This window comes from Heteronotia binoei, chromosome 21 (assembly GCF_032191835.1).
Source record: "Heteronotia binoei isolate CCM8104 ecotype False Entrance Well chromosome 21, APGP_CSIRO_Hbin_v1, whole genome shotgun sequence".
Lineage (NCBI taxonomy): Eukaryota > Metazoa > Chordata > Lepidosauria > Squamata > Gekkonidae > Heteronotia > Heteronotia binoei.
The window spans coordinates 172,040,039-172,064,332 of record NC_083243.1 but is presented as its reverse complement, the minus strand read 5'-3'; the positions used below and the strand labels follow the sequence as shown (position 1 = coordinate 172,064,332).

Below are 24,294 nucleotides of genomic sequence, written 5' to 3'. Positions count from 1 at the left end.
TGCTTCAGAGCAGGGACTGCCAGACCCAGGTTCTTGCTATGGAAGCTGACTGAGTGGTTTTGGACCAGTCGTAGACTTTTAGCCTAACCTACCTCACAGGGTTGTTGTACAGATCAAAAGGGGGAGAGAATTATGTAAGCTGCTTTGGTCCTCACTGCAGAGAAAAACTGTCCTATTCCTAGGTAGAGGCTGCAGGGAGAGAGGAGGGGATGAAAAGCAGAACATATGAACATATATATGAACATATGAAGCTGCCTTATACTGAATCAGACTCTTGGTCCATCAAAGTCAGTATTGTCTTCTCAGACTGGCAGCGGCTCTCCAGGGTCTCATGCTGAGGATTTTCATGCCTACTTGGCTGGACCCTTTTTGGAGATGCCAGGGATTGAACCTGGGACCTTCTGCTTACCAAGCAGATGCTCTACCACTGACTGTCCCTCCCTTGAAGTCAGAAGGGCAGATAAAGATAGTTCGATGATTGTCTGAGGCGATAAAGTTGCCAATTCCAGGTTGGGAAATTCCTGGTGATTTGAGGGGTGGAGCCTGGAGAGAATGGTATTTGAGGAGGGGTAGGACCTCAGACAGGTACAGCACCATAGACTCCACCCTCCAAAAAAGCCATTTACTTCTGGGGAACACTTATCATTGTGGTTCAAGGCTGCCTACAATAATAATTTTTAAAATCCCAATTAAAGCCATAATAAAATAATAAACCTAAAATCTCTCCCTCTCTGCCTTAAAAGCAAACCTTACAGTGCCCTCCTGAAGATCTCCAAGGAGGAGAACTCCTCTCACCTTTTGAGGAGCCCATTCCACAGAGCAAGAGCCATGATGGAGAAGACCTGGGCTCTGCTCAGTGCCAGATGGGAGACCTAACTGATGAAATAGCCAATAGATGGTTGTGCAGAGGGAAATTTGGAAGGAGATAGTCAATTATGTGGCCAAGGGTATGGAAAACTCTAGGGATGCTATGAGTCTAAAGCAGGAGAGAGAGATCCTTGGTCACATAGGTACCTGTCTGGACTGAAATCAACCTAAACAGACAATTTCATTCCCTTGCTTTCTTGTCAATGCTAAAATATTATGAAAGAGCCATTATGTGCTACTACAGAAGCAATTTATTTTAGACTGTGTGCCATAAAGGATCCCTCTGTGCAGAGTGCTGAGCCCTGGTACTTGTAGAGCTGGATGTTATGTTTGGAGTTGGTTATGGCAGAGACACCATTTAAGGAAGGCAGCAGGGAAAGATATACACTCTCTTCTATTTTGCGCTACTTCTTAAGAGCACATTTATCTTGGCGATGGTATGGGGTATAAAAGACAAAATCAGTCAACGCTTTTAAAATAGTTTAATCTTTAACAGGCCTCAGAACAGGCCTTTGAATTTGGCTACAAATCTTACGTGCCATGCCTCAAAGTTTTCACCCTACTTAAGGAACCCTGGTTATGAAAGTGAAAGCATAAATCTCCTATTCTTTGAGGTCAAGGTTTGGTGTTACAATAATCGTGTAATATATCTCAGGGAGGATATGGAAACCCTGATGCTTCAATGCCTGCTTGGAAGGCTGGTTCTCTGGCAGGACACCACAATACAATGGGAACCCACTAGCATACAGTTTTTTAGATATCGACTGTATTGTAGCTTGCACACAGCCCTGTCCCCTATACTGAGGGAAGGTATAGCCGTGTGTCATGCAAGCAAGTGGATCACTAAGGCTCCAGGAGACCAGCTGCCCATCTTTGTTCATGAGGCAGGTGTTAGGAAAGTAATAAATCAGGCTCTCCAGATAGCGCAAGCTTCGATTGTTGCCTCCAAAGTCCCAGGCCTCATTGAGTATGGCTGCATGAGATGGGTTGAGGATACCAAAGTGGAAGTCACCTCTGGGCCTGAAACATAAGAGCGGGCAAAGGGTTGTAGCTGAGGAAACTGAAGGATTGAAAAAAAAAATTAAATTATAAATCAAACCCCCAAACATAAATAAATAACACAAGTAGGGATGGGCACAAACCAGGAAAATGCAGTTCAGTTCATGGTTCGTGATGTACCCTGATCATGAACCACAGACTATTATGAATTTTTAGCTGCCTTACAAACCAGTTCCATTTGTGGCCCGGTAGAATGTCCTCCCCCAGCAAAACTAGAGACACCAAATTCTCAGAGGATCTCCATCTGTCTTTCCTCTACCTGCCCTCCATGTTTGGTGAGGACTGAATTTACGAGCTCCAAGTTACAGGCCCCCAAAGAAGGCTCCAGGAGATCGACTGCCTTTCTTTGTTCATGAGGCAGTTGTTAGGAAAGTAATGGATCAGGCTCTCCAGATAACGCAAGCTTCTATTGTTGCCTCCGAAGTCCCAGATCTCATTGAGTATGACTACAGGGGATGACTTGAGGATACAAGTGGAGGAAGTAACTTATTGGCCTGAAATATAAGAGCAGGCAAAGGGTTGTGGCTGAGGAACCTGGGTCATTTCCCCAGAAAGCACTTTTCTGGAGGCATCTTCTTGGGAGGGATGTAACTCAGATCCCATAAATCCAATCCTCAGCAAACTTAGAGGGTAGGAAGAGGAGAGTAAGATGGAGATCTCTGGTGAGTTTGATGTCTCTAGCTTCCACAGGAGCTATTCTATACACAACCTCTTGAACCTGCATCTGTCAAAATGACAGCTGACAGTAGAAAAGAGCAAGAGTCGAGTCTTTAAGACTATCAAAATTTGTGGCAGGGTATGAGCTTTCCTGAGTCACTGCTCATTTCGTTAGTCTTTAACGTGCTACTAGGCTCTTGCTCTTTTTACTGCTACAGACAGACTAAGATGGCTACCCATCTTGACACCTGACAGGTGGTCATTTTGACAGACAGGTTTAGGAGTGTATAGAATAGATCCCGTGCAAGCCAGAGACACCAAAGTCACAGGGGACCTCTCCTGAATGCTCCTCTACCTGCTCTCCAAGTTGTTGTTTTGAATTTCTGTAAACATTTTGATCAAGCAGAGGCAGTCTGGGAATGTATCTGTTCACGAACTGGCACAAACCTCCACAAAGAACATCAAAGTTCATGGAAAGCGCATGCCAAGCACACTGCCACAAGCTTGACTTCATGAACTACCAACAGGGCAATATTTTTCACAAATTTTGCTTCATGGTTCGGATCATGCTCATCCCAAAACATAACAAAATATAACAACAATGGTGGCAAGTCTAGAGATAAGCCACTGTAAAATGTTTCCAAATATTTCCAGCTACATCCATGCGCAATTGTTGTCTATATGCAATACATTCATATGCCAATAAGGCTGTACAGTCCTCAATCCACTGGATAATAATAGGAGGTGGGCATTTATCTTTCCAGCGTAATAATATGTTTCTTAGCAACAGAAAGGGTGCATCAGGTCCATTTTTATTGACCATCAGTTAGTCTACAGGAGATAGGAAACTGATAAATGTGAAATCACCCCACAGGCTGAAGCATCTTCTGTCACATTCAATATAGACAAAAAAGTATTAGACTAAGGACAAGTTCTGGGTTAAGATAGCCTCCAGGTCTCTTTATTTCTGTTCTTCAAAATGAAGAAGATATTACATTGTTGCATTGTATCTTAGAAGCAGGCTATAGAGCAGGGGTCCTCAAACTATGGCCCGCGGGCCAAATGCGGCCCGCTGAGGATGTTTATGCAGCCCGCCGGGTTATGGCAAAATCAGACCAAAAGTGACGTTCGACCTAAACTCACGTTAGCAACGCACACTTTCGGCACTGGGCTGAGGTGGCGGAGACAGAGTGTGAGGTGATACCGAGGTGAGGTGAGTTCCCAGGTTGGGGTGTGTGGTGTGGGGAAGGGAGAGAGATGCAGAAGACGGAGAACTGACGGCCCGCAGCCTTGTACAGTAACAGCAGTCCGGCCCTCCAACAGTCTGAGGGACAGTGAACTGGCCCCCTATTTAAAAAGTTTGAGGACCCCTGCTATAGAGCCTGGCTCTGCCTGGAAGTAAAAGAATTAATTTTTAGGTTGCTGTTTAATTTAGAATGCTCATCATTTGTTCATTCAGTTTTTATGGAGGATCCAAATGCCATTGTTGGCAATCTGTTGCATTCCAGTGCCTTCTGTGTTTTCTTCCTATCTTTTTTCATACCATTTTGTGGTGATTGTTGTACCTTAAAACATCATTGCAGCACTATCCTGTCCAGTGTGAGCAAGGCACTGCTAAGTTTTCTCTGGGCTACCATCCCAATACATTTTGCTCCCCTTTTTATTGTCTAACCCCTTATCTCTTTAATTATTTCTTGAAAACTCAAAGTAGCTCCATAATTCCTGAGCTGTTCTTGTTCTTCTTTTGTGGACTGGGAGAATAATCAGTTTACTTATTTCTCTTTGCAGAATTTCTTTTAATTTTCAGGATCATATTTTCATAATTGCACAGTTTGACAGCTTCAAGAGGGGATTGGATAAGCATATGGAGCAGAGGTCCATCTGTGGCTATTAACCACAGTGTATTGTTGGAACTCTCTGTCTAGGGCAGTGATGCCCTGTATTCTTGGTGCTTGGGGGGGCACAGTGAGAGAGCTTCTAGCCCCACTGGTGGACCTCCTGATGGCACTTGGGTTTTTTGGCCACTGTGTGACACAGAGTGTTGGACTGGATGGGCCATTGGCCTAATCCAACATGGCTCCTCTTATGTTCACAACTGGGATAATAAAGTGACACAAAGCCAATCTTAACAGGGAAATGGTGAAAGGAATAAACCTTTATTTATGGTCCCACCAAAGAGTTTGCTTTTTGCTGCTGAAATATATGTCTGGGAATTAGGGTTGCCAGCTCCAGCTTGGGAAATTCTTGATGTTTGGGGGCAGAGCCTGGGAAGGGCAGAGTTTGGGGAGAACAGGGAGCTCTGCAAGCATGTGATCCCACAGATAGTGCACTCTTAAGCTGCATTGTCCTTTAGGGAACTGATCTCTGTAGTCTGGAGATCAGTTGTAATTCCAGAAGAACTCCCGGCCTCACCTGGAGGATGGCAACACCTATGAGAATCTGTCCTAAATCATGGAGTGAGCTGTCAGCCTGGCTCATTAGTCCCAGGTGATCCTCCTGGGTTGTCAGATCCAGGTGCTATTGGGGAGCTAGGAACGTTCTCCGCCTCCTTTTGAGGAGTTCCAACTGTGCCCTGTGCTGCCAGCAGTTGAGTGGCTCTGGGGAGCAGGGCGGCGATACTGCCTGCAACATTTCATCTGGATCCTGGGTTGCTGAGGCACTACCTTTTGGGGGTCTGAAGGTGTGCTATCAACATCCAACTGTATACTGGGGCCTTCTTTTGCTGTTTCTATGTTATTGACAGTGCTGTGAGTCTCATCAGAACTGGCCAGCTTAGACTGAACCACAACATAATCCAATGGACAGGGAGAAAAGAGGAAGTGTATACGAACAATATATACCTTAATATATATACCTGAGTCAGATTGAGGTGACGAGAGAGGAGGTCCTACAACTGACAGACAATTTAAACACTGATAAGTCACCAGGTTTGGATGGCATACATCCAGGCCTCAGATTCTGCAGGAGGTCACAGGAGCACAGCTCCTGAACCTTTCTGATATCCCCCCTTCTTCCTCCCCAACTACCTTGTTCACTGAATAGTAGGTGCAGCTGCATAACAATCTTTGAATTAGGAGAGTGGGCAGCCAGCCAGCAACCAGGGGCTTTGCCATATCCCCAGCAGCCCCCATTAACCCCTGAAGAAGCCCACACCACCCTTTCTTCACTTCTTATGTGATTTTGGGTAGCGGGTGGCTTGCTGGCCTTTTCACTGGGGGGAGGGGCAGCCCAGAAGAGCCCCAGGTGAGCAAGGCCTGCTTGGGCTGGCTGGATCTCTAGCCAGCCCAAGCATACCTCACTCACCCAGGGCTCTCCTTTCTTGCATCAGGTTGCTTTTGGCGGGGGTGGGGGATGGCATATGCTAATGAGTTATGCTAATGAGCTCTGCCACCTATTTTTCTACAAAATTACCCCTGCACGCATCCAAGAGTTCTGAAAGAACTCAAAGATGAACTTGTGGATCTCCTGACAAAAATATGTAATCTTTCATTAAAATATGCCTCCTGAGGACTGGAAGGTAACTAATGTCACCCCTATCTTTAAAAAGGGTTCCAGAGGAGATCTGGGAAATTACAGACCAGTCAGTCTGACTTCAATACCAGGAAAGTTGGTGGAAACTATTATTAAAGAGATAATTAGTAGGTACATTGAGGAACAAAAGTTATTGAGGAAGACTCAGCATGGGTTCTATAAGGGAAGATCTTGTCTCACTAACCTGTTAGAGTTCTTTGCTTAGGCATAAACTATGTGGGGGCTTGGGGGCTGGAGCCCTCCCTCCCCGCAACCAACACAGGACTTGGGGCTTCAAAGGCATGAATGGGGTGATAAAGGCTATATGTGATTTTCCCTCTGAGCTGCAAAGTCAGTGTAATGACTTTACAACTTCAGCTTCTTAGAAATACTAATTGAGCTAAAACAGACACAAATGAATTAGAGAGATGGTGTCAATTACATCAGCAGACCTGAGTCAAGGGGATGAGGAGATCTGGTAACTTTCTTTCCTGGCATAGCTCTCGCAGCACACATGGGATACAGACCTCTCTGAGATCTAGAAAAGTGACTATTTTTTTCATCCATCCAGTCGATCTAGAGTGTTGAAGGACTCTTGATATTGTAAGGTAATTGAGATCTGCAAACGTTTTCACTTGTATCTTTGGATTCTCTGGATTAATTACTAAATTACTTAATCCAGCACATATCAATCCTTATAAGTTTGGTGTCTGTTGGAAAATAAAGCCTGGCTGGTGGCTACACCCACTTTTAATGTTCCAACAGTCAGAATTCAAAATACTTGCTTGGTTCCAATTTACATTTGGGGGGAAAGTGAGATTGAGTGTGGGTGGACATGAAGATCAGAGGCCTTTAAGAACAAAATTTGAGGCCAGTGGCACCTTTAAGAACCAACTAAGTTATATTCTGGGCATCAGTTTTTGTGTGCATGCACACTGTTTCATTTAGATTGCATATACACTTATTTTATCTGACATGAGTCTTTTTTTTGCTATTAATAATTGATCTTATTTATTGTTTTGCTGCTGTTGGTTTTATGATGTGAGCCATCCTGAGCCCATTTTGTGGGTAGGGCAGGATATGTTGAATACATGAAATGAATTGAGAGTTTGATTTCTGAGTATAAGTGAAAACTGAAGGATTTAGGTATCAACAGCAGCTGTAAACTGTAGCATATACTGAACCCAACATGAAGTTGGTGACAGCCAGTTTGGTGCAGTAGTTAAGTGCGCGGACTCTTATTTGGGAGAACCGGGTTTGATTCCCCACTCCTCCACTTGCAGCTACTGGAATGGCCTTGGGTCGCCCTGAGCCTGCTCCGGCGGGGAGGGCGGGATACAAATAAAATGTTGTTGTTGTTGTTGTTGTTGGGTCAATCATCACTTTCGTAGGAGTTGTCCTTGAAAGGGCAGCTGCTGTAAGAGCTCTCTTAGCCCAACCTACCTCACAGGGTGTCTGTTGGGTGGGGGGGGGGAAGGTAAAGGAGATTGTGAGCCACTCTGATTCAGAATATAGGGCAGGATATAAATCCAATAATAATATCCTCCTCCTCATCTCAATTTATACCCCATCCTACCCCCTAGCAAAAAAAAAAATCCATGCCTCATGTCAGAGAAATATTTGCGTGTGTGTAAACCCAGAAACTCTAGTGTCTGAAAAAATATCAAAAAGTAAGAAGGCACTGTGAAGGGGGCTATAGACACCACTTTGTTGGTGTTGAAGGTGCCCCTGGGCTCCAACTCAGTTCTCACATTTGTTGACTGCTTTATTATCTGTAAGAGCCCCGTGGTGCAGAGTGGTAAAGCTGCAGTACTGCAGTCTGAGCTCCCCGCTCACAACCTGAGTTCGATCCCGGCTGAAGCTGGGTTCAGGTAGCCAGCTCCAGGTTGACTCAGCCTTCCATCCTTCTGAGGTAGGTAAAATGAGTACCCAGCTTGCTGTGGCGGGGGGGGGGAGTGTAGATGACTGGGTAAGGCAATGGCAAACCACCCGATAAAAACGTTGTGAAAGCAACGTCACCCCCGAGTCGGAAACGTCTGGTGCTTGCACAGGGGACTACCTTTACCTTATTTGTATACCAATTTACTGTGATTTACACATCTTACCCAATGTGTTATTCCAATCTTAGCTGGATTTATATCCTGCTCCCTCCCCCCTGAATAGGGCAGCACATAGGATAGAATTCAGCTAAGGATTACTAGATACCTCTTAATCAGCCATAGAGCTCCAGAAACTCCTGGAGAAAAGAGATACTCCAATGACAGTCCCCGTGAGCATCAGGGGAGGGAACAGTTACTGACCGGCTCTGACAGGAGGCAGGTGGGCCTGGATGTACCAGCGTCTGGTAGAAGTATGGCTTTAGGTGGACATGTCTTGCTTCTGCAATATCCCTGACTACTTCATACATCCCATCCTGGATGCCTGCATGGAGCAAGGATGTTATGAGAGCAACATGAGCAGGGCAATAGTGAGAGATAATGGGCGTTTTCGCACTTACCTTAATCGGGAGCGATGTCCCTCTTCACCGCGCAGCGTCTGCGCGGATTTCGCACCAATTGCTGCGGTGCACCCGGAAGAGCCGCAAAGTCCCGTGGCTTTTGCGTCGCAAATGGTTTTCGCCAAAAACCAACTTTACATTTGCAACGCAAAAGCCGCAGGACTTTGCGGCTCTTCCAGGTGCTCCGCAGCAATTGGTGCGAAATCCACTCAGATGTTGCGCGGTGAAGAGGGACGTCGCTCCCGATTAAGGTAAGTGCAAAAACGCCCTATGTTTTCTGAGCCATGGGTACCTTACATTCTAATAGCCAAGTCAGCCAATTCTTTGGATACTTAAATCTAGTAATTGGAGCTGTGAATGGGCAAGAAGACAGATCTTTCTACAAAGCTGAAGAGGGTTCCAGGTTTTCTGAAAAATCTGCAATATATATATATATTAAGATTAATAACCAGTTTATTGGGAAAGAAATAAGTTACAGAAAAGTGTGAAATAGAATATCAATACTTACATACACAGATAAGGCTGCCTAAACATAGCACAATGATAATGGTACTCAGGGTGATTCTAGAGCTGCTTAATTAATAAGGTAAGCATACAGATTCAATAGAAAACTCATTTGTAGAAGTATGCTGTCAAATACAAAACCATTTGTAATAACTCAATATTAAGCTACTTAACACAAAATTAAACACGAGATGTAATCTTCATGGGTCAAAAAAGGTACAGCACGTGGGTCCAAATTTCCAATTTAAGAAAGGTTCCCATTTACGTAATATATTTTTCCTGCTACCAAGATGCAATGTAGAGCCACGAGAGCCCTCCACTTTGTCTAAAAGGAACAACTCCCATAATTTAGAAGCCCAGGACCTAATGGAAGTGGGAGGTCTATTGATTTCCATTTCAGTGTTATGGCATGCTTCTCTGCTGTGAACATTAAGGAGATAAGTTCACGTCATGGAGTTGAAACATTATAGTCATCCCAAATATTTAATAAATTAATTGAGGTGAGAGCGGAAGAATCAGACCAGTTAGATATTTAATATGCAATAAGACACTATTCCAAAATTCTGCTATGACTGGGCAGAGTCGTCAACTCTGCAGGTAAGAACCAATTCCACCACAGCCTTTCCAACAAGCTGAGGAATAATTTTGGAACATATGAGACAAACGGACAGGGGTTAAGTACCAACGAGAAGCTGCTTTATACTCTTGAAGAATGATATTCAGAGACTTGGAAGTAAGAGGAGGGGAGCTCCAAACTTGAGCCCATTGATCATCAGTGAGAGCACATCCTAAGTCCTTCTGCCAGACTAACTTACAGGATGATTGAGATGAGTCACCATGCTTTAGAAGGAGTAGATAAATACTCAAAATTAAACCTTTAACCAGGACATCATCAAATTTCAACATGGGTTCAAAGTCAGTTAATTTAGCCCTGAAGGGGGGATGAAAAGGATAAGATTCAATAAAATTACGAATTTGCAAATATTCAAACCAAGGTAAAACTAAATTGTACTTATGTTCCAGGTCACATTACGTGACCCTTAGACACCACATCTATGATGCGTGTTAATTTCACTTTTTTCCAAATGATAAAGGAAGAGACATGCATAGCCAGAGGGAAATCTGGATGGTTTGTGAATTCAGTCAGTAATGAGATGGGAGGGGCCAGGAAGAAAGAAGTCCTGTTCCAAACTTTATAGATGGCCTTCAGGAATGGATTAGGTGTGAACAAAAGGAGCCAGGATTTATTGTGCCAAATAGATTCATAGTAGCAATGAATATCAGGCACTGCCAATCCAGCTTAGTGATTGGTTGACAAATAACATTGAAACAGAGTCTTGAACGTTTACCTTGCCAAATAAAAGTATTAATGTCTCTCTGCCATTTTTGTAAGAGTGAAAGAGGGATGTCTATGGGAAGTGCTCTAAAATAAAATAACATCTTAAGTAATAAAATCATTTTCACCAGCTGTACTCTTTCTAACAAGGATAAGAATTTCGATGACAAATGAATAAACAGACTCTTAATAGTCTCAGAGAGTGTCAAATGATTAAAGTGCAAGAGATCAGACAAAGAAGAAGGAATATTAACACCTAGATACCTCCATTTAGAAGATGCCCAAGAGTACCAATAGGTAGAGCAAATGTGTCTTTCAGTCAGGACTGGATCTGCATGTTTTTTGAGGGGGGGGGGGCAAAAATAAAAAATAATGCCCCCTTATGGGCCATTCTATCTTATGGTCCTAGAGAATACAATGGACTCCGTGCCCCCCACTGTCAACGCCCAGGACAAGCACCCCCTTCTGCCCCCCCTAGATCCGGCCTTGCTTTCAGTGTCTGGGTGAAGACTAATGGGATATGGGAGAGATTTGGAAGCATTTACTTTAAGACCTGATACTTCACTAAATTGTTTAGTATGGAGTTCCAGCTGAGGGAGAGAGATGCTAGGGTCAGAAAGGAATAAAACGAAATTGTCAGCAAACAAACTTATTTTAATTCTATTGGCACCACTTTGCATTCTAAACCCCACAAGCTATATGTAGCTCTGCTTACTGTACCTCATTCCTCGTTTGAAGATGAGTGCATGTACACGAAAGCTTACATTCTGAATAAAGGTTTGTTGGTCTTAAACGTGCTATTTGACTCCTGCTTTGTTCCATTCCCCTTGTTCCCCATAATAAGATCAACGAACAAATATTTTTTAAAAAAGCTTTCAGCAGGTCTTGCTAATTACTGCAGGTAACAACCAGCTATAGATGCAATATAAGGCAATATCCTGCAAAAATATACACAGTGTACGGTAAGTGAAGACAGCCAGGTAAAGAAACCTGTAAACAAACACGGTTAGAATGCCGCCCCCCCCCCCAACTCAACCTCCAATGCCCAACTGCAAAACAACTGCCCTAACTGAAAAAATATTATAATAAAAGACCACGTTTAAAAGGGGTAAATTCTCTGAGATGAGGAGGCATGTGAAGAGGAAACTGAAAGGAAATGTAAATACAGTCAAAACCCTTGGGGAAGCTTGGAGGCTATTTAAAACTACAATCCTAGAAGCTCAGATAAAATATATACCACAAGTTAGGAAAGGCACAAACAGGTATAAGAAAAGGCCTGCATGGTTAACAAACAAAGTAATGGAAGCTGTAAAAGGTAAGAAGGACTCCTTTAAGCGGTGGAAAGCTAGTCCAAGTGAGATTAATAAAAGGGAACACAGGCTGTGGCAAATCAAATGCAAGATTGTGATCAAGCAGGCAAAAAGGGACTATGAGGAGCATATTGCAAAAAACATAAAGACCAACAATAAAAATTTCTTATAATATATTAGAAGCAGGAAACCAGCCAGAGAGGCAGTGAGGCCCTTGGATGACCAAGGGGTAAAAGGATTACTGAAGGAGGATAGGGAAATGGCTGAGAAGCTGAATGCATTTTTGCCTCAATCTTCACTGCGGAAGATGAGAAGTGTTTGACCACTCCAGAACCACTAATTTTGGAAGGGGTGTTGAAAGACCTGAGTCAAATTGAGATGACAAGAGAGGAGGTCCTACAACTGATTAACAAATTAAAAACTAATAAGTCACCAGGTCCGGATGGCATACATCCCAGAGTTCTGAAAGAACTCAAAGTTGAACTTGTGGCTCTCCTGACAAAAATATGTAATCTTTCATTGAAATTTGCCTCCATTTTTTCATTTTGCCCCCCCTCCAAAAACATGTAGATCCGGTCCTGGAACAATGTGACTGGCAGAGATACTCCCTCTAAGCTGTTAAGTCTTGTGAGCAAAAACTCTACTTCATGAGCTACTGGCATTAAAGTTATGAACTACTGCATAAATTAGTTTGCCCTGGGACCATTTTTCCTGAGCTAAGACAAAAATGTGTGAGCTGGTAGAGTTGCCAGGTCTTACCTGGCTCCTGACAGGGGAAGTTTCTCTCTCATGCAAGAAATTTAGTGTGAGCTAAGTGAGCTCCCCTGGTTTTGGGGCCCCCAACCTGCTGGCATGGAGCTGGTCGGTGGGGGAATCCCTGCTCCCGAAGATCCCTGCTCTGTCGGCTGAGCTGATTCCTCTCAATCCAGGAAGTAGGGAGTTGAGGAATCAGCAGCCGTGGGACCGCCCTTTCAGGATGCTGCTCCTGACAGACTGGGAGCGCGGCCCCGCAGCGTAGTTTTTCTGATTGCTGGGGGGGGGGGGCTTTGAAATTAACATGCAGTGGGGAAGGGAGGGAGGAGGAGGAGGCATGGGGGGAGGGGGACCGTGGAGTGAGGGGGGCCCAGGCAGTAAGTCGGCCTAGGGCGCCATGGGATGTCGGGTCGCCCTTGCAGAGAACTTCAAGTAAACAGAGGAGGAAAAACATACAGACAGCTGGAAGGGGAAGCAAGTGGGTGGGGTTCAGCAGCAGTGATCGCCACCTGAAGCCCTGAGCCCTGGCAGCTGCCTCAACTCAGGGTATTGTACCACCAGCCCTGAAGTATATCAAGAATTAGATATTTACCCCTTAATATTAACCATGTGCAATGCGCTAGATTGGGAGTGGAAGAGTGAGTGGATTCAGTGGCAGACAGGAGATTCAAACCTCGAGCCTCCAGGATCCACATCCTGCACTCTAAACACTATATAGCACTGGCTCTCCAATTACCATGTTTTATCCAGCTGATGTAAATCTTAAAACAGTCTATGGGCAGAGGCTAAATAATGCCTGTGTCAATGCTTTTGGAGGTGGAAAATGCCATCAAGTTGCAGCTGACTTATGGCGACTCTGTAGGTTTTTGAAGGCAACAGACATTCAAAGGTGGTTTGCCATTGCCTGCATTCGCATCACAACCCTGGTATTCCTAAGAGGTCTCCCATCCACATACTAGCCAAGGTTGACCCCACTTAGCTTCTGAGATCTGACAAGACTGGGCTAGCCTGGGCTATCCAGGTCAATGCATGTAATGCTTTTAGTCAATGCAAAAGAAAGTTAGTGGAGGAAAGCATTATTGGTTTTATTGGTGATTCTTCTCCTCCTCCTAGTATAAGAATAATCTGGGAGCACCTAATGCTGAAGTAAAGTGTGATATGGGCAGTATCTCAACAGAAGATCTCCAAAAGCTCAATGCAAACCATTCTGAGCTTTCTAAACAAGAGGGAGATGTAAAATACAATAAAAAAGTGCCGCATCCAGATGTCAGGTTGGTCTGAATTAGCATTATATTCCCTAGTCTAGAGTTAGGTGCAATGTAGATAATTTGAAAGTATTATCTTTCATTTTAGTGAATGGCTTCAGAAAAAAGGGGAGTCAAGGATTGAGATTTACTCAGGGTATACCATGATGGCTTATGGACCAATGGGGGCTTACCATGCAGCTGAAAAGCCTTGCTCCAGTTGATGGCGTCTGCATTTTCCAGCATTGCTTGACAAGCATCTACATCTCTATAGAACATGGCATGTAAATTGGCATAGAAGTCCCACTTGTCTTTCACTACCTACAGGAAAAGACACAGAACTGCACAGTGAAATGAAGGTATTGACAAGAGGAAGACATTGTGGATGGGCTTGGTGAGGGGTGAGGATAATAATACAAGAGACAGGGAAAATGGAATGAGGGACAACAAAACCATAGGCTGAGCCTCAACCACCTCTAATTTGGATGAACATCTCATTTGATACTTAGGGCAGACAAAGAGCCCAGCTGATTATGTCGAGTAAATGGACTGTAAATGAAGCCAATTCCGCTGGGAGAAAATATCAAGGTGAAAGGCCAGCATGGGTAAACATGAAAGAGGGAGGAAATCAGAAAGCTTCATGTTGTAACAAAGGGGAAAGAGAACGAACATACATTAGGCTGGCCTTGAAAGAAGTAGACAGTAATTCCAAATGGCCATATCATGAAGCACAGTGAGATGACCACCTCAGGGAGCAAATTCCAGATCCAAAATGGAGAAATATATAGGGTGCAATCATACACACTAAATAACGTGCTTTGCAACTGGATTTTCACTGTGTAAGAATAGCAAAATCCACTAGCAAACAGTCTCCACGTGAAAGCACTCATAGCTTCAACACATCAAAAATACTCCATGTTCCTTTTATTGCCACTGTGAATGCAGAAGCATTCACATAGATGATACACACCAATACATGAGTCTTCTGCACCCTTTCCTCTATCCGCCACTATTTCCCCTGTATCCCCCCATAATGCCATGAGAAGTTTTTTCATTACTTAAAAAAAAAATTATGTGGTATAGTGCTATAACGTTATAATGCTGTAGCAATTTTTTTAAAAAAAGTCTACTGGTGATACAGCAGGAGAAACAATGGTTACAAAAGCTGAAAGAAGAAAAATGGCACACAGTTTGGGATGAATCTCTGAAAATGTTCAACTTTCCATCCAGATGGCACACTAATGTGAATGCTAAAATACTAATGCACTTGGGCATGTATTTTTTCCAAATGTTCATAACAGACTTGGAAAAGCACACTAAGAATGGAGAAAACCTATAAAGTGAATGATTAGAAAATGACAAATGATGGACTCATGAGAACTCATGGGGGGGGGTCACGTCCCCACCCTCTTTCCATTTTTTAAATTCCCCCCCTTCATTTAGTTTTTCTCTGGTGGCACCTTTTTTTGGGGGGGGGCATAACTTGGGGCTCCATAAATCCAATTCTCACCAAATTTAGAAGACAGTTATAAGAGAGTCAGCTGGAGATCCCCTGTGAGTATTATGTCTCTAGTATGCTGGGACACCACTCTACCATGCCACAAACAACCCAAAAATGTCAGTTTAGCCCCTAAAAGTTTGTGACAGCCTGTGGTTTGCAAAATGGGCATCTCACAAATCAAACTGCATTTTCCCAATTCATGCCCACCCCTACTCCTTACCCCCCACCTCCTCTTCTCCTTTCTCACCACCAGGAAGGAAATAAGTCAATAGCTGGAGCAGGTGAGTGTTGAGTTTAGGCTGGAAGGGAACCCTTGGACTGCTGCAGTCTCTATCCCAGTTCAGACAGACCATTGGAACTTAGCATCCACATCCCCCAGCCACCAGTGCTATCCCTAAAACACTTCTGATTGATTAGGGGGTCTTCCAAGAGTTGGACAGCCATGGCCTCACTCCCAGCACAAACATTGCTCATGTCCAGTGCTCATGCCAACCTCTGGCTTCATTCCATCCTGGCAGTCCTTCCCACCTCTGCCACTTGGTAGCAGCATCTTCCAACGGCTCTTGTTGGCTTTGATAGTCTATGATATTGCTAAGAAGCCCTCAAAATGGCAGCTGAGATTTCATGACATAGCAGAGTGAGACCTTGATTTTTTTTCTCCAAATACATAAACATTTTTAATGTTTTTTTTTAATTTAAAAACTCGTGTGTGTATGTGGGTAAACCTAGGGACTGACCAGGTTTGTACAAACATCTCCCCAGTCTGTACCCAGCCCCAGTTTGTCTATTTTTGGATCCACACTCCAAGGTCCAGGTTCAGCATCGGACACACAAGGATGCTGTATAGATGCTCCAAAAAATAATGCTCCAGTTTGGAAGCAAACATGGAGAAAAATTCCATGTGGAAGAAGCTATAGTTCGGATTTACTACCTCAGATTCCAGCCTCATGGGCTGGGCCAATTGAGTTCTATATTTCCTACCTCCTTACATGGGCGGGTAAGAACAGCCTTAAATTCTGGCCAGGAGTCCACCACCGCTTCATATTGAGCTGGGTTTCCACGGTTGATGTGCATCACTGTACCATAGACCTGTCAATGAAAAATGGTGTTACAATCATCTGTAGCATTTTCCTGTGGCATTACTGTACCACAGACTCAGATCAAAGGTTTGCTCAATTTGCTGATTTTACTATTCTGTCATTGGATCTTAAATTTGTACCATTCTGCATTCTGAGCCACTGCCTACCAGCTGTGTGTGGCTCTGCTCACTGCACCGGATTCCTCATCTGATGAAGTGCGCTTAGAAGCACACGAAAGCTTACGTTCTGAATAAAACTAAGTTGGTCTTAAAGATGCAACTTGACTCCTATTATGTGAATGTATGACTGCCATCTTTTACCTTGGATAAATAACTGTGGATGATCAGTCATTCAGAGATCCATGAGTAATGTAAGTACAACATCCAAGGGCTCCACAAACAGGGATTACTACTATGGACTTTTGAAGTAGATAAGATTAATAAGATTTTTATTTAAAGTTAAAAGCAGGAACAGGGTTTTTAATTGGATCAGGGCTTTGGAAGTACAGTAAGGTAGAGTTTAAGCCAGTGGTGGCTAAACTTGCTTAACCTAAGAGCCACGTATAAATGTCAGATGTTTGAGAGCCACAAGACAGGGAGGGAGAGAGGGAGGGAGGGTGGAAAGAAAGTAAATGGATGGGGGGAGGGGAGGGAGTAGAGGTGAAAAGAAAGCAACTTTAAATTTAAATGCATTCTCCTGGCTGACTGATGAGATGGTGGGGGTTTCAAGAGCCACAGAATATGTGTGAAAGAGGCAAATATGGCTTCTGAGCCACAGTTTGGCCACACCGGGTTCAAGCCATTCTTCTGCGCCATTTTCCACAGTTTAAATCACCCCATGAAGCAGCTATTTGCCTTATGTGGAAATATATACAGGTACCCAAATGCTGCCTGTGGTTTTCTATGAGGGGCAAATAACAGCTTGCAAAAGTTGGGAAGAGAGCAATTTAAATCAGAAGAATAACACAAAGGGGATGGTGACTAAAATCTCCTCTTCCAGTGCTATGGCCATGAACTGATTCAATCCCCTGACAACTGCTTTTAACTTATAAAACAATGCAGGAAGACCTGATGGCAGGTATCACACATCTCAGTTAGTTCTCCTTAGTAATTAGGGCTGCCAATCCCCAGGTGGGGGCAGGGGATCCCCCGGTTTGGAGGACCTCCCCCCCGCTTCAGGGTCGTCAGAAAGCAGGGGAAGGGGAGGGAAATGTCTGCTGGGAACTCTGTTATTCCCTATGGAGATTTATTCCCATAGAAAATCATGGAGAATTGATCTGTGGGTATTTGGGGCTCTGGGGGGGGGCTGTTTTTTGGGGTAGAGGCACCAAATTTTCCATAGCATCTAGTGTCTCTCTACAAAACACCCCCCAAGTTTCAAAAAGATTGGAGCAGGGGGTCCAATTCTATGAGCCCCCAAAGAAGGTGCCCCAATCCTTCATTATTTCCTGTGGAAGGATGGAATTGAAAAGGTGTGCCGTCTCTTTAAATGTGATTGCTAGAACTCCCTTTGGAGCTCAATGATGCTTGTCACAGCCTTGATCTTGGCTCCACCCCTCATGTCTCCTGGCTCCACCCCCAAAGTCTCCTGGCTCCACCCCCAAAGTCCCCAGATATTTCTGAATTGGACTTGGCAACCCTATTAGTAATGTAGTTTTAGTTCAATTAATACAGAGATGAAAACAGTTCACTGAAGTCTAGTAAGCAACTATTTATTCTGAAAAAAGGAATTTCAGTTTTCTAAGAGGGGATGATGAACAAATTAAACCAGGGAGGCTGAACTCATTTGTTATGCAGGCTGGATCTGACATAAATTAGACCTTCTCAGGCCAGGCCATGTGTGTCATGAAATGTAATGCCAGGTAGCAGAGATATAAACTTTATAAAGGACACAAACACAATTAAAGATTTTTTTTTTAAACTTAAAATAAAACATGCTTAAAACATCAGCACTTGTTGGTTGTAATGGTGCTTTCTTTGTATCTCTCCCATACAATCCAGGGAACTGGGCATAGGAAGCTAAGGCTCTTTCCTTCCTTCTCCAAGGAACCAGGAGGGGGAGGATCCTCAGCCAGTAGAAGGAAAAGAGGCTTGGCTCAGTAGCTCTGCTGTGTGATGAAGAGAGCCTGGAAAAGCAAACTATTCCTCTCCCCCCCCCCACTTCCTTCCCAAGGGAAGAGCATCAGTCAATGGAGAAAACAAAGGCTTTGCTCTGTAGCTCTTGTGCGATTGAACAAGCCTTGCAAAGCAGCTGTGACGCAAAAAGAAGTAAGAGAGATTGGGAGAAGAAAGCAAAAGACAGCCTGTTGCTCAGGGGCCTGATATAGGGTTGCCAAGTTGCATGCACGGCACGATGACATCACTCAGAAGTAACATCATCACACCAGCGACATCCTCGAGCGTCCAGGAAAACTATAGTTTTCCCAGACACTCTAGCAATTTGGGAGGAAAACTCTATGGTACCGTATGAAAACCATATGGTACCATAGAGTTCTCCCTCCCAAATTGCTAGAGCATCTGGGAAAACCATAGATTTTTCCTGGATGTGCCTAGAGCGGCCAGTGCACGTCACTGGTGCAATGATGTCACGTCTGAGTGACGTCATTGCGCCAGCAACATTGGGAGAGGATCCACCCACTGACCCAATGTGGGCTGGCAGGTTGGGAACCTCCATGGTCAGAGAAGCCCCGCCTGGCCTGGGAACTTGGCAGCCCTAGCCTGATAGGAGCCCTCCAGGTACCTGATTCAGCCTCTGGGCCGCATGTTTGACATCCCTGAATTAAACAGTATGAATTGTACTTCTACAAAATTTGTTAACCTCTTTTAAAAAATAGTCATCACATTTGTTGCCTCTTTTCTGCTTCTGAAGCAGAGAAATAACGAAGTCAGCACTCATCACTGTGTTGAAACAAATTTTTACTTTGATATCAAGGCAGAACTTAGCCAGCCATAGGCCCAATATGACTAAGTTAAAGTTATTCTCATTCAGACCATTTTTATTCACACCCCAAAACAAGCAGGAAGGCCCCCAAGCTTATCTAACTCAACATCCCCCACCCCCTTGCTCTCCTTCTACCTTCTGTCTCCATGTGTTATCAGCTCTTGCAAGAAGCTACTCTGAGAGGCAGAGGCCCTTTTGTTATCTACTTTACAACCTTGAATTCACACCCACTGAGACTATCTGGCCTCTAACGGACAGTTGCTTCAAACAAACATTGTATCAAACACCCTCTTTTTAAAGGCAAAAGCATGCTTTCATTCATTATTATAGGGGTATTCATTAATTGTTCAGGGGTCCCCCTTCACTTCCAGGTGCCTTTTTCTCATATATTTGAAACTGAAGGCTATATTTAATTGAGCTAATTTGCAACACAATTCTGCTTTCAGGCTTCACCATCATCAGTAAAGTGGATGCTTCAGTGTGGGACTGGTGCGCAGAGGAGCCACTTCAGGGTGTGCTGTCTGGTCACCCTTTCCCACAAGTATTTAAACCACTACAAATAGAGGCACACACGGCCAGATTGCATGAAGCCTCCAGTATGACCACAGTCTGTGATTCTATTATTCAGTTGGAACTGAGGCCGTTTTCGCACTAGCCTTTGCTCCAGCGTAGCGCCCCATTTACCTCCGGATCTTTTCCTGGATTTCGCACCTCTTGCTCCGGCGCCGCACTTTGCTCTGGCGCTTCAGGGGTTTTACACCAGAGTATGTTTTTCAGCATGCTGCCGGAGTTTTTGAAAACCTCCGGATCCACGCCGGATCCACTCCGCGGACTTTGCAGTGGGAAATCCATCCACGCCGGATCGACTGCTGTGTGGGCGGCACCCTCTCCCTTTCCGTCCTCCCACCCCATCCACCCCCTTGGCCAATCATCAGCCTTTCGCGGCGCTTCCCCGAAGTGCCGGCGCGGCCATTTTTTTTTTAAACTTCACAGTTTTGCGTAATAGCGATATTTCGAAATTAACAAAGGAAAAAAAAAACCCTCCTGGAATAGCCTCAATTGCCACTTCAATTGGTTTCGCTAGAATTTTTTTTTATTATTATTGACTTTAGTTGCGTAATTTCGCTGTTGCGTTATCTCGATAATGCGAAAACGACCATTGTTGGGGGGGGGGAATCTAGTGCCGGTGCGGGCCAAAGCGTTCATGTGTGTGTGTTTTAAAAAGGGAATGCCTCCCTCAGCTGTGCCACCAGGATTTCTGGACCTGCACAAAATCGCCATGTATAAAATGGGAAGTTGGAGTCCTGCATTCTTCTCCCTGGCTACATTCCGCTCGGTTAGAAAATAGACGGAGCTCGCTCTTCACACCCGCCACAGAAGGGGAAGGAGAGAATGGGGCGGGGGGGGAGCTCTGGCAGCAGGAATCAGTCAGGTCCTCCGTTGCAAGCGCCAGCCGGAGAGGGGAAAGAGAGCGGAGGAAATCCCAGCTTCGCCACCCGGGAGGGAGCGAAGGGAAGAAGCTGCCACACACACACACACACACAAACCCCTCGATTTCTCTCTCTTCGTTATTGCGATATTTCGCAACTTCAGAATTTGGGGGGGGAATATAGTGCTAGGATTCTCTACTGTGAATGCTTCTGTTAATAAATAAAGGGCTGTGGAGGATTCTACAGCTGCAGCCAATCCATAAGCAGCAGCAGCACACGTGATGCGGTTTGTCCACGAAAAGAAGGGGAGGGAACAGCTCGATGTTACCTTAGTACGTTAGTACATTAGTACGTCATTACGCAACCAGACTTGCGCTTAAAAAAAAAAATGATTGACAGGGCATCGAACTCAAGTCGATGCCAGTGGGAAAACGATTTGAGCCGGGGCTTCAGGGAAGGCGACTCCGCAAAGAGTCACTAGTGGGAAAACGAGAAAAATGATCCAGACATAATTGCGCCGCGGAATAAGGGGAGCAAACGCTAAGTGGGAAAACGGCCTGAGTGTTTATTGTTTGCTCCACTACACAAAATCACCATAATGGGTCTTCTATTTTGTATGGACAGAACTGTTAAAATTGTGCAGAAGAAGAATTATGTAGAAAAAGAGATTGGATTTATACCCTGCCCTTCACTTGGAGCAGTTTATAATCTCCTTCCCTTCCTGTCCCCACAACAGACACCCTATTAGGTAGGTGGGGCTGAGAGAGCTCTTCAGGAACTGCTCTTGAGAGAACAACTCTGAAAGAACTGTGGCTGACCAAAGGTCATCCAGCAGCTGCATGTGGAGGAATGAGGAATCAAACCCAGTTCTCCAGATTAGAGTCCACTGCTCTTAACCACTTCAGCAAACTGGTGTAGCAACTCTGTTTCTGACTATGAACCTCAGGAACACAACAATGCCACCTGGAGATTGTCTAAAATAGGGAAGGAATTATGGCGCTTTTGCTACATGTCCTTATACTACTGATGCACTCCATCTTGAAAAAGGACCTGGATATTCCCTTTAGCAACCTACTTTAACCTCATACCCTGCTATGTGATGAAGAATATTGGATTAATAAAGAGCTAGACTGGAGTCAGCTCATGCTGCAGCAAACTGGTAAGTTCAACCTTGTTGGGGGTATTTGCATTGAAGATGTAGAGGGGTATTTGGATTGTATGTAACTTAAAGAAATGGAGGACAGGCGTTCTCATGAGGAGTAATTAAAAAGCTAAAGACAGAGGTGGTTTCTGTGGCAAAAGGGTGGCAACCTCAAGTAAATGGTTTAAAGTTACCGGAAGTGCTTGAGGCAGGCTCCTTCGCAGCACACCCTCTAGTAGCTGCAATTTGAGGGGACTGGTCAGGATAAGCATGGCTGGCCAAACAGGGGTGGCTGAGCAGGTAGCTGTGAAGATGGTGAGGATGGCAAGTACCTGAGGGCAGAAGGAGAGATGGATAGAAACATATCAGTGTCTTCTTCAGTAAGAAGTTTCAGGGCCTGTGCTTCCTGGACGTCCTGTAATAATCCTGTAAACTGGGCATGTGAAGACATTTATCCATATAGAAGGACACTATGTGTAGCTATGAGTTACCCACTTGCCCAACTCAGAGAAAACTGGAGTAGTCCAGAAAAAGTAAAGTTTGAGCCCAATCACACAGCAATGTTTTATGGAAATTAAGCTGATTTTTTTAGGGATCCCAACCCAAGCTGCTCACCTGGAGGGAAGATCTATTTCAGAGTAGAAGGGAGAACCTCCTACCACAGTGCTATATGGATATCTGATGCCAGCTTTACTGAGAATCCTTTAAGGACAGCTGAACTATCTGAAAAACAACTCTTGCTCCTGAGGAAATATTAACAAAATTAACCATTAACAGAATCATGTCTTGGTTCATCTGCTGGAGTTCAGTGGTATACAGGCTGAAACATGAACTTGTCTTGACTTATCTAGACAAAACTGCAGCCGAACTTAGAGCAAGGCATCTTTATGGTCCCAGACTGGATAGAGTTGCCTACTCCAAATTGGGAAATTCCTGGAGATTTGAGGGAGGAGCCTGGGGAAGGCTGGATGCCATAGAGCCTGCACTCCAAAACTGCCACTTTCTCCAAGGTTACTGATCTCTGAAGTTCAATTATAATTCCGGAAAAACTCCAGTCCTCACCTAGAGATTGTACAACCAAACAGAGAATTGTGGAAAATAGAGCTAGAGATAAAAGCTATACAAGCCTCCGTGAAAGCCAACCTCAAAAAATACAACAAATTGCAAATATGTGTGAAAAGTAAACAAATTTTCTCTTTAGAATTAAGCCTAGACCATGCATATAAGTAAGAAGAGTGTCCAATCCACCTATCCCAAAATCCTTCAAGATGCAGTCAATGCAAAACTTTCTCAAGTAAGAAGGGACAGGGGGCAATTTCAGGAAGTGAGTGTTCTCATAAGAGTCCAATGCTCCAGTTCACAGATATTTCTAATGCAGTTGGGCAAAATTAAATATGCACGAGATTGTACTTCTGCTTCGACAAATGGTCATTAGGACATAGAACCTGTTGTTAATTTATTTGAATCCCACCACTGGACAAGCTGCATATAAAAAAAACCACTTATGACAAACCTATACAAATATCAACTAACCTTGGAAATATAGACATGTAAAGAAACATACCTTCCAACAGATACTTTACAAAAATTCAGACGCTTATGCTTCCATTTAATTAAGCCTAGACCATACATATAAGAAGAGTGTCCAATCCACCTGTCCCAAAATCCTTTAAGATGTAGTCAATGAAAAACTTTCTCAAGTAAGAAGGGCCAGGCTGCAATTTCAGGAAGTGAGTGTTCTCATAAGAGTCCAATGCTCCAGTTCAAAGATATTTCAAATGCAGTTGGGCAAAATTAAATATGCACATAAGAACATAAGAGAAGCCATGTTGGATCAGGCCAATGGCCCATCCAGTCCAACACTCTGTGTCACACAGTGGCCAAAAAAATTAAATATATATATTTATACACACACACACACTGTGGCTAATAGCCACTGATGGACCTCTGCTCCTTTTTTTTATCTAAACCCCTCTTGAAGCTGTCTATGCTTGTAGCCGCCGCCACCTCCTGTGGCAGTGAATTCCACAGGTTAATCACCCTTTGGGTGAAGAAGTACTTCCTTTTATCTGTTTTAACCTGACTGCTCAGCAATTTAATCGAATGCCCACGAGTTCTTGTATTGTGAGAAAGGGAGAAAAGGACTTCTTTCTCTACTTTCTCCATCCCATGCATAATCTTGTAAACCTCTATCATGTCACCTCGCAGTCAACGTTTCTCCAAGCTAAAGAGCCCCAAGCGTTTTCACCTTTCTTCATAGGGAAAGTGTTCCAACCCTTTAATCATTCTAGTTGCCCTTTTCTGGACTTTTTTCCAATGCTATAATATCCTTTTTGAGGTGCGGTGACCAGAATTGCACACAGTATTCCAAATTAGACCACACTATCGATTTATACAGGGGCATTATGATACTGGCTGATTTGTTTTCAGTTCCCTTCCTAATAATTCCCAGCATGGCGTTGGCCT

The 24,294-nt window shown here is 44.1% G+C and overlaps 1 protein-coding gene across 1 annotated transcript; it reads right to left on the bottom strand.

The window, feature by feature from the left end:
- Nucleotides 1-1,414: 1,414 nt before the first annotated feature.
- Nucleotides 1,415-22,523, bottom strand: LOC132589462 (glycine N-acyltransferase-like protein 3). The gene is made up of 6 exons (XM_060262191.1): nt 22,444-22,523; nt 22,023-22,160; nt 16,220-16,327; nt 13,932-14,058; nt 8,394-8,514; nt 1,415-1,887 (listed from the first exon to the last, which is right to left on the bottom strand). Exons 2-6 carry the CDS (start codon nt 22,098-22,100, stop codon nt 1,470-1,472), a joined length of 852 nt encoding a protein of 283 aa, XP_060118174.1. The 5' UTR covers nt 22,101-22,160; nt 22,444-22,523; the 3' UTR covers nt 1,415-1,469.
- Nucleotides 22,524-24,294: the final 1,771 nt, after the last annotated feature.